The following is a 14,620-nucleotide window of genomic DNA, read 5'->3' as shown; positions in this document are numbered from 1 at the left end:
TACGTATAAAATACGTAAAAAATTACCCTTATAACTAAGCAACATAGCGAGTTAATCGTCTTTTAAACCGCGGTTACCGTTTTATTCAGAATCTTCAGAATCTAGTAACCGTATACACAAGAGAGGTGCACAATTATGAAAATTAAACTTGCTTTTAATCGTAACTAGCCACTTAGCGCAATGAAGCGTGCTGTACATTAACCACAACGCTTTCGTAGTACCAATTTAGTTAAACGCGAACACGCAGCTCCATAATGCAATGAAACGAAAATGTTCGCGTACGTATTAAGAAAACCCGGTCAATTCCGCTACACGACAAAGTTCCCTCGTTGCATAAATACGCCGCTTGTTATTGGTTTTGCTCGTAACGGCACCCATGACAATAATTTCGTCGAAATGGCGGCACAGTTTTCCCTTAAAATTCGGTAAATTCGGCAATAAAGTATCACGTACGACTACGCGGCTGACGATTCTTTCTGATACTGCGATTATCTTGAACCTTTAATTGAAAATGAATAGTTTTACGATCTAAAAATGTCGCGTTCAACTCACCTATGTTTTGCGAAGAATTCCAATATTACGCGATCTAAAAATGCCGCGCTCGAGTTACATAGATTCATCTTGAAGTCTCGTCGAAGAATGTCTCTCTCCCACCTAATTTTTACTTATGTACTCGCCGAGCCAAAACACTGAAACGGACTCAACGAGAACCAACCTCGACTATGTTTTTATACATGTATAGGAGTGGCAAAAAGTATATCCCTCATGCTCAGGAAGGACGGTTTTTAGAACCGGCAATACTGTGGCGTTTTGACTTTCGACTCTTATCTGGTTTCACACTCGCTTCTTATCATCACGCACTTCATTTTCTCGCATATTAGTTCCGTTCATTCATTATACAGCGGAATACCCATAAAATTTCCTATACTTACAATTTTTTGTAAATTCAAATCCAAAATTTTCTAAGCCTAAAGCGAATACCGAGGGAAGGGAGGTGTAATCCTAGGGTATATAAACCAGGATCGATCTTTACTGAGGCGAATATACCGAAATCGAATATTGTTGCGTATTCTTAGGAGTCAATATTTCAAATTGTGAGCGAATTTTTCAGGGGGATTATTGGATATAACGCCAACATTCTGGTGCTAATATTTTCCGGAACTGGTGTTATGGAGGTACGACAATATTTCAGGGAGGCCTTTCGACGAATATACAGCATTATCTGGGTGCACAGATAAATTTTGCTTTGGGGAGTTGGCATCAATACGATTATTTCGGTTGGTGGGATCCGTATTTTTTGGGAATAAAGGTCAGGGTGGTTATACATTGGGTTTTTTGAAGGTGTATACTATTTCAAGGAAAGAATGCGTCGTATCCTTTTTAACTGCTTATCGCCAGTGACTAATCTTTTATTGGCTTGATGGCGCCCCGATGCCTGAGATTCTCGCTACATTATGCAGGTGAATATATCTAGAGCGATTTTGTGTATTTACGGAAGGCGAAATTTTTGAAGCGAGTATTCTGAATATGGGGCGAATATTCAGAAGGCTAACATTGGGAACGAATTTCAGGTTGGGGGGGGGGGGGGATTTGATTAAGGAGTGGCCGAAGGAAGTTTTACCGATGGGAATATGTCAAACGCGATCTTATGGAGAAGTATAATTTGTGACGAATATTTCACGTGGGGATCAGGGCCATCTCGGCGAGTCCAATATTTCGAATATCCATGGGGGGGGGGATTTTTATTGTATTGTAAAATTACGAATATGGGGTTAATATTTGGGACTGAAGGCGAATATCCGGAAGCAAACTTCAGAATGTGCGACTATACCTTGGGCGAATATTTGTAGGAGGAGGGCCTCCGTGCTAATCCTCTGCACGTGAATATATCAGCGATTAATTGCAATTAGGGCGATTATCCCTTTGGCTGGATCAATTTATCTAACTGTGATATGTCTTCGAAACTAACATTTCGGAAGGAACATTTTCAGAAACAGCTTTAACAGAGAGTGATTATACATTGTGGTCATATCCTGCTTACGGCTAATGAAGGTGGGGAGTGGGGGGGGGGGTCCTAGAGTCGAAATTTGTAAGGGACGAATATCAGAATTTGTGCTTGAATATTCCTTTGGCTATTATACCGGAACCAAACCGAAACATTGTAGTCAGAAGATGTTCTTCTGTACCAATAAAACTGGTAAGTTGTGGGATTCGAACACGTCACCTGCGAGGTTAGAGTTCGAGTCTTAAACCGTAACGCCAAACTGAATATTAAGGACGTGAATTTCAGGAGGGCGAAAATACGAAAATAACATTGCCCTCTGGACAAGATTTCCTAGCGACGAGTTTTAAGGGATAGATATTCTAGCGAGTCGTACTTTCCGAAGACTAATGGAGACTAATCTTTAGAAGTGAATATAATCTGGGATTAATCCAGGAATTAATCTTCTGCCTGCGAGATTCCTTGAATCACTCATTCTGGGCCCAAAGTTAAATTTTCATTGGCGGAGAATATTCGTGGGAGATCCAAATTTAAAAGCCATATTATTCTGGGCGTGGGGTGCTGATATTCCGTACGAACCTGGAATTTGGGGGAGGGGGGCAATATACTGTGGGGGCAAATTCTGTTTACGAAAATAATGGGGTAGGGTTAATCCGAGATTCCTAGGAAAGGTTAAGGCGAGAATTTCAATTCCCTTAGTCTGTGGAAAAATATATCGGAAATAAAACCATGCAAAAGAATATTCTTAAGCGAGCGAATTATACAGGGTGGATATTCCTGGGGGATATGATAAGCTAATTATACCAGGAAAATTTTATAGATGACAATATTCCTTATAGGCGTACTTGTTCAAGGAATATAAATTGTGGAATTTTGGGGCGAGGGAGAATATACCCTCCGGAGGCACATATTTCGTGGACAACTATCAGGAAAGGCGATTATTCCTTGGTCAAGTACACTGGGTACAACCTTTGGGAGTTGAATTTACTAGAGCGGCAATACTCTGGAGGATAATAACCATATAAACCAGAACGAAATTCCACGGGAGCAGCTAATTAAGAGGTGAAGTGTCGCTGCAAATTTGATTGGGTTAAATTTTCGTGATAGTTTTATCAGGGGGGAATATCCTTATGTCGAATTTTTTACAAGTAGTCCAGGCTATATATTTAATATTTGTTTACAAAAAAAATTAGTTACCGGGCGAAACCGGGTTTTTCAGGCACGTAAAATGAATAGAAATTGGGAAAAAATAATTAAAACAGCTGAATTTTTCCACAGGTGAAATCCCGGGGGTTGAAAGGGGTGGAAAGTGGTGTTTTGCAAATTGTGGCAAAACTATTAATTTTAGACGAAAATGTAAAAGTTATAGAGATTAAAAAAATGAGCAACTTTTGTATTTGCACTATTTTCACATAACCTCCAATTTTCCTAGAAAAACGTTTTTCGTTTTTTATGCTTATTTTTGCGAAAAAATGTCATAGGGGTTTGAAATTTGGAGGAAACATAGCTTTTTTATGATAAAATAGAAGATATTAAATTGAACCGTTTCCAAGATCTCACGATTTCTGAGAAAAACCACTCTTTTTCAATGGGATGAAAAATCTATTTTTTTCACCGTACAGAGGTGCGCGGGGTAGCAAATTTTTCGGGAAGGCTTATACAACAAAAATAAAAAAATATTATTCCTATAGCAAAAATTCGAGAAAATCACCAAAAACTGGAAAAACAGTTTTAAGATATACACGTTTTTTCACATGATAAATCACCGGGTTGGATGTTAGTAAAGATTTTTTCGAAATCTGTCTTCTTGCTTCTCTTTATATTAATGTTTGCTTAAATATTCTCTTTTGTTATCTTATGTTTAACTGTTTTAGTTAAAACATCTTTATTATTTCTTTTTTCTGCATTTTTACCGCAATAAAAGCAATTCGAAATAAAATAAAATAAAAATGCAGAAAAAAGAAATAATAAAAATGTTTTAATTAAGGCAGTTGGGCACTAGGAAACAATAGAAAATATTTTAGCAACATTAAAGAAGAGAGAAAAGACAGATTTCAAAAACTTTTTGTAAGCGCGGATCCAATACGTTAATTTATTTGCAAAAAAAGCTATTTACCTACTGTCAAAAACTGTATATCTTAAACCTGTTCCCCGTTTTTGCCGCTTTTCTTAAAATTTTTCTTTTGGAATATTTTTTATTTTTGATTATTAAAATGTAAGTCGTTACAAAAATTTTGCTACCCTGCGCACCTTTGTACGACGAAAAAAAATAGATTTTTCATCCCCTTGAAAAAGAGGTGGCTTTTTTCAGAAATTGTGAGATCTTGGAAACGGTTCAACTTTACAGGCCCAAATTATCTTCTATTTTATCATAAAACAAGCTATGTTTCCTCCAAATTTCAAACCCCTACGACATTTTTTCGCAAAAATAAGAATAAAAAACGAAAAAAACAGTTTTTCCGGTTTTTTCTAGGAAAATTGGAGATTATGTGAAAATAGTGCAGATACAAAAGTTGCTCAATTTTTTAATCTCTATAACTTTTACATTTAACATTTTCGTCTAAAATTAATACTTTGCCACAATTTGCAAAACACCACTTTCCACCCCTTTCAACCCACGGGATTTCACCCGCGGAAAAATACAGCTGTTTTAATTATTTTTTCCCAATTTCTATTCATTTCAACTGCCTGAAAAACCCGGTTTCGGTCGGTAACTAATTTTTTTTGAAAATAAATTATTTTAGAACTATTTAGCGTGGACTAAAGGTGCGATGTTTGAGTTGAATAGTTTGAGAGCTAATATTATGAGGACAAATATAAAGGGACGTGTTTTTGAAGACAAATTTCAAAAAAGGCGATTATGTTTTCATGTTTCATATTTTGGAGCCGAATATGCCAGAGCCGAATTTACCTCAGAATCAAGAGAAAATCTCTCTGGTTGCAGATATTAGATTTCTACGGATAATTCTTCCGGCACAAGAGGAATATTCCGAGGACATCCTTTAAACATTCAGGGCGGATATTCTCCAGGAGGGCGTATAGCTTAAGGTGTAATATTCTGGGCTGGACTAGAGAAATTATTCTTATATATTGATTATTGAACGATTTTACCGAAAACGAATTTCCGAATGTGAATATTATGGGAATGAGTTTTCCAGAGACGAATTTGCTTAAGAAGCAAGATAAAATGCCACAAATGGGCAAATATTCCGTGCGCGAATGTTAGACGTTATTATTATAACTTAGTGGAATATACCCTAAACCACTTTTCGGACTAAGAATATTCCAGGGGAATATCCTTCTTCTGTTAAATTTGAGAATGCATTCTCTACTGACCAATCTGCATTGTGTCTTGTGCGGAGTCAAACTTGTATTTTAACAATGAGATCAATAATATTCGAGAATATCAGTCAGCATCTTACTAGACGGCGCCAGTTCCACGTACATTACGATATTTTCTAATTTTCTCAGCACGAAGTATTTCTGACTCAATGAACGGAGATAATTAAAAACGTTCTATTCTAGATACACAAAGAGATGTATGAGTATAGACATTCATGCATTATCCTGATAAGGAATATAGTTAGTTATTAGTCCATTACTATTGATTGAACGTTAAGATAAACTTCATCCACGAACTATCGACACGATCTACATGATTACGATTGCATTATTTAAGTTTAATGTAAATTTCGTATGCGCGCATATTACACGCCGTAGTAACAGAGAGAGGTCGAAAAAAAAGGGGTATATGTGACAGATCAAGTGGAAGGTGTACTCGAAGCACAGTAAGAGATGCCGGTGCACAATGAGTCAGTACCTTGTTGGCTGTCGTGTCCGTGTCGTGTTTTACTGTCGTAGCCACCGAGCGGGGCGCGCTCGCACATCTGATTGATTTTCGCGTCGTTTACGCCGCGCGTATCGTCCGACGCGCGAACGAGGTGCCGAAATTCGCAACCCCTTACGAAAACAATGCCGCCAAAATGCTAAAATGTGATTTGCTGCCGAAACATGATACGTTTTCTAATTGCCTTCTGTGCCATTATATTCGTGTCGTACGGGTCGCGATGGGATGGACAGACACCGTGGTTTTATGATTCGAGTAAGTCTAATTTTAATGGGTAACAGGAAAACGGCAATAAAGTTAAATAAGGGCCCGTTAAATTTTATGAGCGGGCCGAGGTGTTATAATTTGCCACCAACCGGTTGATATTTAAGTAAATGCAACGGCAATGGAGGCAGTAAATATCGGCCCGTCACAAATTTGAATATTTTCATCTCCCGTAACTGTCTTCATATTGTTTACATACGAAATTTATGTGAGTTGTTGACATTCGAAAATTTCGTGAAAATTTCGTAATTAAACACTGTCAATAAATCTGCTTACGGATTCTTAGGTAACGCTGCAAACCTAGCTCATAACTTAACTTGCTGAGCGCCACCCTTTGCGACATTCCAAAATATTTAAGATTCGTATTTCGTATTCCTCCCTACGGTCATGGAATTAATTAGCTGTTGGCAGTCGGATCTTTCAACTGAAAATCTTTAACAGTTCATAAAATTGCTTTTTAATGTTCTATGTAAGATCGGGTAACATTGCCGTTGCTTCGGATTTTGTTACAAAGCTTCTGGTTCCGAATAGTCTCCGTGGGTTAGATGGAGTTTGACAGTACCCACATAGCAGAACTATATACATTGCATATAACATTCACATTCTACGTGGGATTTTGTATAAAAATTTTGTATCATGATATGGTTGAATATTCTTCACATTTTAAAAATATTTGGAATTATACAGGGTGCGCGCACAAAGTAGGGCGCCAAAATGGTACATTTTTTTAAATAGAACCCCCTACATTTGATTGCATTTTTGAATTCTATGTGTAATTGTACGTCTTTTTTATTATATGGGTAATATCCGAAAAACTAGTAGTTTAAAAGATAATTCGAATTGTAAGAAAAATTGGGCATTTGCAAGCGTCAGTATACAGTGTGTCCCAGATCGGGTGGGATTGCATGGGTAACTTTGTTATTATTAAGGATAGAGAATTGGTTAAATGGGCAATGTTTTGCAGTTTTAGATGCTTATTTAAAATTTCCTTTTGGAAATTCAAAATGTCGCATAGGTTCGACGTAAATTCAAAAAAACTAAAATTGGTCATTTCCTTGAATGTCTTATACCATCGAAAGTATAAGAGATATAAAAAAAAGTTTTATATAAAAGTGACTGTCTTTCATACGTTTAATTTAGAATTGATGTCAAAAAAAAATTCAAAATGGCTACTTTTGAGGAACATTTACCAACTTCCTAAAGTTAAATAGGCGCCATATGGGATTTTTAGATTACTTGATAGATTTTTTAATTCTTTTTTCAACGAGCCATCATAACATAAGATTGAAAATAAGATACCAGTTATATCAACGGTTTTTATATTTTAATTAAGTAGGCTGTGATGATTTAAAAAAAACAAAACAAAATCTATTCGAGGCAACAAAACAATGAAAATAATTACATCAGATGTTTAAAAAAATCAGGGACGCACTCATGAGAGGGGGGGTTTGTGCATTACAACTCCCTCCAAAATTTTATATAAGCATTAGGTCTAGAAAAATTTGGTTTTTATAACATCACTTATTGACTTATTATCCATACTTACAAATGGTGGTATAACTACAAACTATCCCCTCGAAAAAAGTCATTCCATTATCCAGTTAAAGACATTTCAAGACACTTCGCTTTATTTTACACAATGTATTACCATTGATGCATTGTCCCAGGTCACATTTTGTAGGTGGTTTATCCGCAAGAATATCGAAACTAACAGTTTTACCAGTCCGAGTATATGGACAGATGAATCTTATTTTTCTAACTGCGAAGTGTTCAAATCGACATTATGAACACTACTCGTCACAGGAAAACCCACATGTTGTAGTTTCACGACGAAATCAAGTAATATTTTTTTTATTAATGTATTTTATGGCATAATGGGAAGTCATGTAATTGCACCGGTAATCTTCGATGGATCTTTAACTGCTCACCATTATTTACAATTTCTCCAATAAACTTCCTTAAAGGATTTTTCTCGACAACGTATGTTTCGAAGGAAGGGTTAGTTTATGCTACCTACCAACAAACTTGGCTGCTCAGGTCACAATTCAGGAATTATGTACAGTACATTAAATTATAAAAGTAAGTACTTAATTAAAAAATAAAAGTAAAGTGGAAGTAGCTACCACTACAATAATAATAATCATCAATGGCAACACGTTGAATAAACTATACTGTCTTGAAGTGTGTTTCACTAATAATGGCCAGTATTTTAAACATCTGGTGTAATTATTTTCATTGTTTTGTTGCCTCGAATAGATTTTGTTTTGTTTTTTTTTTATTCGTCACAGACTACTTGATTAAAATACAAAAACCGTTAATATAACTGGTATCTTATTTTCAATCTTATGTTATAATAGCTCGTTGAAACGAGAATTTAAAAATCTATCAATTAATCTAAAAATCCAATATGGCGCCCATTTAACTTTAGGAAGTTGGTAAATGTTCCTCAAAAATGGCCATCTTGAATTTTTTTTTGACATCAATTCTAAATTAAGCGTATCAAAGACAGTCACTTTTATATAAAACTTTTTTTTATATCTCTTATACTTTCGATGATATAAGACATTCAAGGAAATGACCAATTTTAGTTTTTTTGAATTTACGTCGAACCTATGCGACATTTTGAATTTCCATAAGGAAATTTTAAATAAGCATCCAAAACTGCAAAACATTGCCCATTTAACCAATTCTCTATCTTTAATAATAACAAAGTTACCTTTTTTTTTTTTTTTTTGAGTTGGATCCATCGTTCCTCGAAATGGGGGTTGAAATGTATTATATTATCAAAAAATCTCCAAACCTTCCCCATATAGTTTTATTCGTTGAAGTTTTTTAAAAATAACAGCGACTATAGTTTCGGCGTACTGCCATCATCAGGCGACTAGAAGTGTATCACAATATAGCAAATTTGAAAACATTAAGAGCTAGTACTTACTGTGAAAGTTAACAGGAAAACGGTAAATTACAAACGTTGAAGACGAATAAGACGAACATGTTGTTTTTTTAATTATTAACTGGCCGAAGCCAAGTGAAAAACCCTTCAGGTTTTTTTTATCTGCCTCGTTCCAAGCTAAAATCATATTTATTAATTCATTTTTCTAATAATTCATTTAAGTCTATAACAACTGGAGAATAAATTTGATAGTAAAAACATAAACAAATAACTTGGTTTTTCTACTTTTATATTTTAATCTGAAATAAGTTCTAATTTACATAATAACGAGGTGAATATGAACAAAAATGAAACTAATATCACTGACTGGATGACATTAGGAATTAAATTAAATTTGCTTTGTAGTCAAATGTATTTACTTATTCTCCAGTTTTTGGACTTAAAATAAATTGTTTGAAAAATAAATTAATCGATCTGATTTTCGTTTGGGACGAGATAGATAAAAATTGCCTTTTTTTGCATGGCCACCTCACTATTATGTAAATTACATATAACTTATTTAAGATTAGAATATAAAAACCAGGAAAACCAAGATATATATTTCGAAAACTATCAGAGATAGGTATAGGACATTATTATCAAAAGTTGAAGGTTTTTGAAGGAGCTAAAAGATGACAGAAAAATATACAGGGTGTTCCATTAAAAAAAAATTTTAATATGAAGTTTTGTAACTTTGCATCTAAAAAAAACACCCTGTAAGCTATTTTTTTAATGTTTTATAGTAGCCCAATTTTTCTTAAAAATCGAATTATCTTTAAAACTACTAGCTTTTCGGATATTAACCATATAATAAAAAAGACGTACAATTACACGTAGAATTCAAAAATGCATTCAAATACTGGAATACAGCACGCCCCTGGTGATCAAAAATATTTTAGAAACATGCCGGCGGTAATTGCGAACAACTTTGCTCTAAGACTTTTTCGGTATCTTTTATGGTAAAGTAATTATGTTCCGAGGGGTCTTAGATGCTACACCCTGTATACGTGTTGGACGTATTATGTATATTCAAGTAGATGCATCAGACATGCTATGTATATTGGTAAACTGACAAATGGACATACCATGAATATTCCTATAATATGCAAAGATGATCACTAGGGTATTCCCAGGGGTATTCCATATGTGGTATACATTCAGAATGGATGTTCTATCTATAGAGATGCCTCTAATATTCGGGAAGCTTCCTAGCATTTAGACAGACATAAATAAATTCTTTTCATTGAGTAAAGTTTTCTGTTTATTAAGTCTCCTAGAATATAATGGAAATAATAAACATGTGTTTCCACCGATTTTCACAATGTGTTTAAATGTTATTGGCAATGAAACACATGCTATTCATAAACAACGAGTTTGTAACAAGAATAATCTTTCATTAATTTTTTAACGACTAACTGAATCATCTATCAGCTTAACAAATTTTTATTGTTTTATTCACTCACTGTACTATTGAGTCATCTTGATCGTGTTATTGTTCAGCACTATAATAGGGTGAGTTAGTAACAGATTATGAATTAGGTTGCTAACATACACGCCATTCTTGCCCTAAATAATTCCCACCCAGTCTTTACGTCTCCGTAACACATATTTGCAACAAAAATGAACTGCATTTGCAATAGGACCGTGCTATCTTCATCGCCGTAATTCACAGAAAATGAGACGCTACGCTAACTATTAATTGTAACGTCGGTAATACAGAAAACGCATGTATCTAATCCAAAACCATAGACCAATTAATTGGTCTATATCCAGAACGTATATACCTCGGTATATACATACCTTATAATCCCATGTATATACATAGAATATCATCTGGAGGAGATATAAGATATATAATCACTAATCAGGTGTACCTACTTTTAAAATACATAAAAGATACATAAGTACAATGTGCGTCATACTACTGGTACATTTCATATTTAAGATGAATATAATTTATACATTGTGTATCTAAATATCCACATCACATCCCAAATGTATATTTGTAGAATATCCATACTGGACATAAAATACATATGTCCATAATGAATGTATAGGGTATATACATAAGATGCACAGAATATTCTCTTACATTTTGGATTTAAAAGGTATATGCATAAGATATCCAATGCTACGTGGGAAATGGACGGAAAAGTAGATGCGTAGGCCATCAAGTACATTATTCACACAAACGTCCAAAAAGAACAATTTATTGTACCTAAACACAAATGTAGAAAGAAACAATGTAATAAGATCCAAGAGGATCGTATGGAGCAATTTCTCACATGAAAATGGATAGGTACATCGTTTTCCGACAAACAAATTTCTTTTGAAACCTTTTTGGAAATATCTATGCGTCTCCTGCAAAAGTATAGGTAGAATTATAGATAACAGCAAGGGTAACAGCTCCATTTTCAGTAGGTGCATTCATCGTACACAATGTAACTAATGTAACATTTTCCGATTTAGATCATACTTTTTGGTATGTATTGTCATTGTCACTGATAAAATTGGGTATTTTATCTGTGGTATTGTCGCACGCGTTCAAAGGTTTGTAGATCTAACAAAACAATGACAGGCTCTATGGAGAGATTTCCTGGGCCACGAAAAATATTCGAGTTATCATAATTAAAAAGTCGCATAAAATTTAGTAAGAGCGATCGTGTATCCCAGATACAGTCTGTCGTCAGATTTCGTGTCCAATACACTTCGCAGACTTTAGGTCTTGGGCAGTGAGGTATTTTTTCGGCGAAATATTTTCAGTGTAGTGGTGGGCTAATGAAAAAGTCGCCGATACTGTATGTGAAGGCCTCCATAAAACGCAAAGTTACAGGTATCCGAGATACCAGTCTACGGGCGTGTAAAAGCGGTCTTAGTTCGAACTTGTATTATTTCTATATAGATACACAAACGTAATAGTGGTGTCAGAAGTGGGATATATTAAATAAACCGTTATCGGTAGTTAATGTAGTGCACAACAAAAATCAACATGGCACAAGAGCTATCAACATAACTTCTTCAAATACTGTGAGGGATGATTGCTGTCGCTCTCAGTGATTCTACAGGGCAACTTCCTACTATAAATAAAGGAACATTATCTCATCAACCCAGGCCACCATAGTTCTCGATGCCACCGTATCGTGCTGCCGAGTGAACCACTATCGACGAGTATTTCACGCGATTTACTTGGTAACTTGGCTTGAATAAGGTACTGAATTAAACGACGCCTCGCACAGCGAGATCCAATCAAGATTGACCAGTCATTTTGACGCCACTCGCAACAGATACGCAGAATGCATAAAATTCCGCGACATTCACCAGATGGCAGGAGAATCGATCGCTAGCTTCACCTTGCGGCTGAGAGTTCAGTAATTTTAATCCCATGTTGGTCGAACAACTACTGAAAGGTCTTGAATCGAGGAAGATGTGTGGCGAGATCATCTTTAGAAAACCAGAAAGCTTCGCAACCGCGAGCTTGACTTGACCAATCGATTTGGTTATGAAATGCCGTCGACCCGGAAGAGCAGCAACCAACAGCCTTCCGATAGATCGATGGAAATCAATTTCAATGAACTCTGCACAACCACGTTCAATCCACAAACTGACGGCGTTTCATATCGGTGGAGTATTGGAATTTCTGAAGTCTAGAACCCAAAATCTAAGATCTTGAGTCCAGGATTCCATGATTCAGAACACTAGGTTCCTGGAACTTGGATATTATACGCCTTGTATCCTAGATACAGAGCCTATATCTGGATTCGTCCGAACTGTATTTTGGACTCCATACTGTATTCTAGTCTATATTTCGGAATCCAAATTCTTAATTGAGAACGGTACATTTTGAATTATAGATCTTAGATACTGCGGTTTGGATTTTGGTTCCATCTGATCCCAGATTGTAAATTCTACATCCTGGATCTTGGATTCTGGAACATGCTTACTGTTAGCACTAAATTATCAGATCAGATCTTGAGCTTGTAGTTCTGGGTTTCGGAGATTGGATCTTGAAGACTCGATTAAAAGTCCTAAAGTTTGGATATTGAATTTCATGAATCCTGACTGTGAGATCTTGTACGTTAGATACAGAATTCTGAAATTTCTGGATTTTGGAACCTGTATTCTAGTGGAATCCTGAATACCGGATCCATTGTTTTTTTTATCCATTCAAGAATCTTAAATCTATGCTTCATAATTCAAGAGAACCAGAAACCAAAATCGCTCTAGAGTTCAATATCCTAATAAACTTTGCCCGGATTCCATACTCTGAACTCCGGACTTCGAATTATAGCCTGGATCTTGGAATCGGGAACTTAAGGACCAATATCCAAAAAAAGGGTTATTTGGATTTGGACGTTAAAAACGACGATTGGAAGAGATTGATTAAAATGCAAATCATTTATTTCGTGGTTTTTGATACACAAACCTGGTTTAGAATCCCCTGACCAAATGCTTCACCTCAGAGAGACAAGTTGCAAGCGAAAGGGCCGCATCACACGGACGGTCGTTATTCTTAATTTGGTTGCATTCGCCAAGCTTCTCGACGGCCTTCGTGTAGTTCTGCTGCATGCCCTTCAAACTCGCCGCCCCATCCTCCGTTAATTTCTTCTCGTGCACCAACACGCATTTAAAGTAGCACTTGATCGCGTCGCTGGGTTCGGTTGGAGCTTGTCCCGTATGCCAAACCTTTCGTATGGTTTTCATGTCTGCGTCTGTTAGGTTTCCTTTTTCTTGACATTCCTTCTCCAGTTTGTGATGGCGTCCGTGGTGTTTTGGGTGTTCGGTTGGTGGCGGACCTTCTGGTCCAGGTTTCTGTTCGGGACAAATACTTATTTATCAATTTAGGAGAGACTAACTTACCTCACAACATGACCACGCAAAAACGCACAGAACTAGCACCAAGACAGTTTTCATGATTGATGGTTGCTCTGTATTGAGACGGTGTCCATTTATACGTTTACCGCTCCCAACATCTCTCATTTGCCACAATGCATCGAATTATCTATAATTTACTGCAAGGTTCTCAATTTATCGCCGCTCTTTGTTGCAACAATAGCGCCAACAAAAAATTGAGTGATTTCACTGCAGTTGCTGGATTGTCTCTTTTAGTTTAGCTTTTTCTGATAATTGCATTGCGGGAAAGTCCCACAAAAGTGCAACTAATTCTCTGAGTTTGACGTAGTTCAGAATTTCTTTGCTACTTTTGTGCATTATAGACTCCATTGACGTTTTTGTTTTTGAAAGGTCGTATGCAGAAAAGACACCAAATTTCCTCAAGATCAAAATTTTTCCAACTCAATTAGAAGATTTTCACTACTTAATATTGAATTATATGGAAGATTCTATTGCCTTCTTTTGAGTTTATGCACGAATATTGATTACAGTAAACAATTCTCTTTAAAAGTTTCAAACATGTTAAAAAACGTATAGACCGAGTATTTAAAGAATATTTTTATAATTGTTGAAACGTCAAAATTCCCCAAAGTAAAACGGCCTGTACTGAATACAAATAAAAAATACAGTTTCCCTTAATCACACAACGTCTAAAACTATCCCCAGAGTCGTCCAACTTTGGGAT

At 35.8% G+C, this 14,620-nt stretch overlaps 2 protein-coding genes across 2 annotated transcripts in view; one reads left to right on the top strand and one right to left on the bottom strand.

Annotated features, from left to right (window-relative positions):
* The window catches only part of LOC116173077 (laminin subunit gamma-1), a gene marked incomplete in the record, with an annotated part of 210,528 nt that overhangs the window by 182,435 nt on the left and 13,473 nt on the right, over positions 1–14,620 (top strand).
* LOC116173078 lies at positions 13,422–13,962 on the bottom strand. Its single transcript, XM_031490363.1, has 2 exons — positions 13,903–13,962; positions 13,422–13,854 (listed from the first exon to the last, which is right to left on the bottom strand). The coding sequence occupies exons 1-2, from the start codon at positions 13,954–13,956 to the stop codon at positions 13,474–13,476; spliced, it is 435 nt and encodes a 144-aa protein (XP_031346223.1). The 5' UTR covers positions 13,957–13,962; the 3' UTR covers positions 13,422–13,473.

This window comes from Photinus pyralis, unplaced genomic scaffold (genome assembly GCF_008802855.1).
Source record: "Photinus pyralis isolate 1611_PpyrPB1 unplaced genomic scaffold, Ppyr1.3 Ppyr1.4_LG6, whole genome shotgun sequence".
Lineage (NCBI taxonomy): Eukaryota > Metazoa > Arthropoda > Insecta > Coleoptera > Lampyridae > Photinus > Photinus pyralis.
Note: the sequence above shows the minus strand (reverse complement) of the source record. Positions and strands in the feature narration are given on the sequence as shown.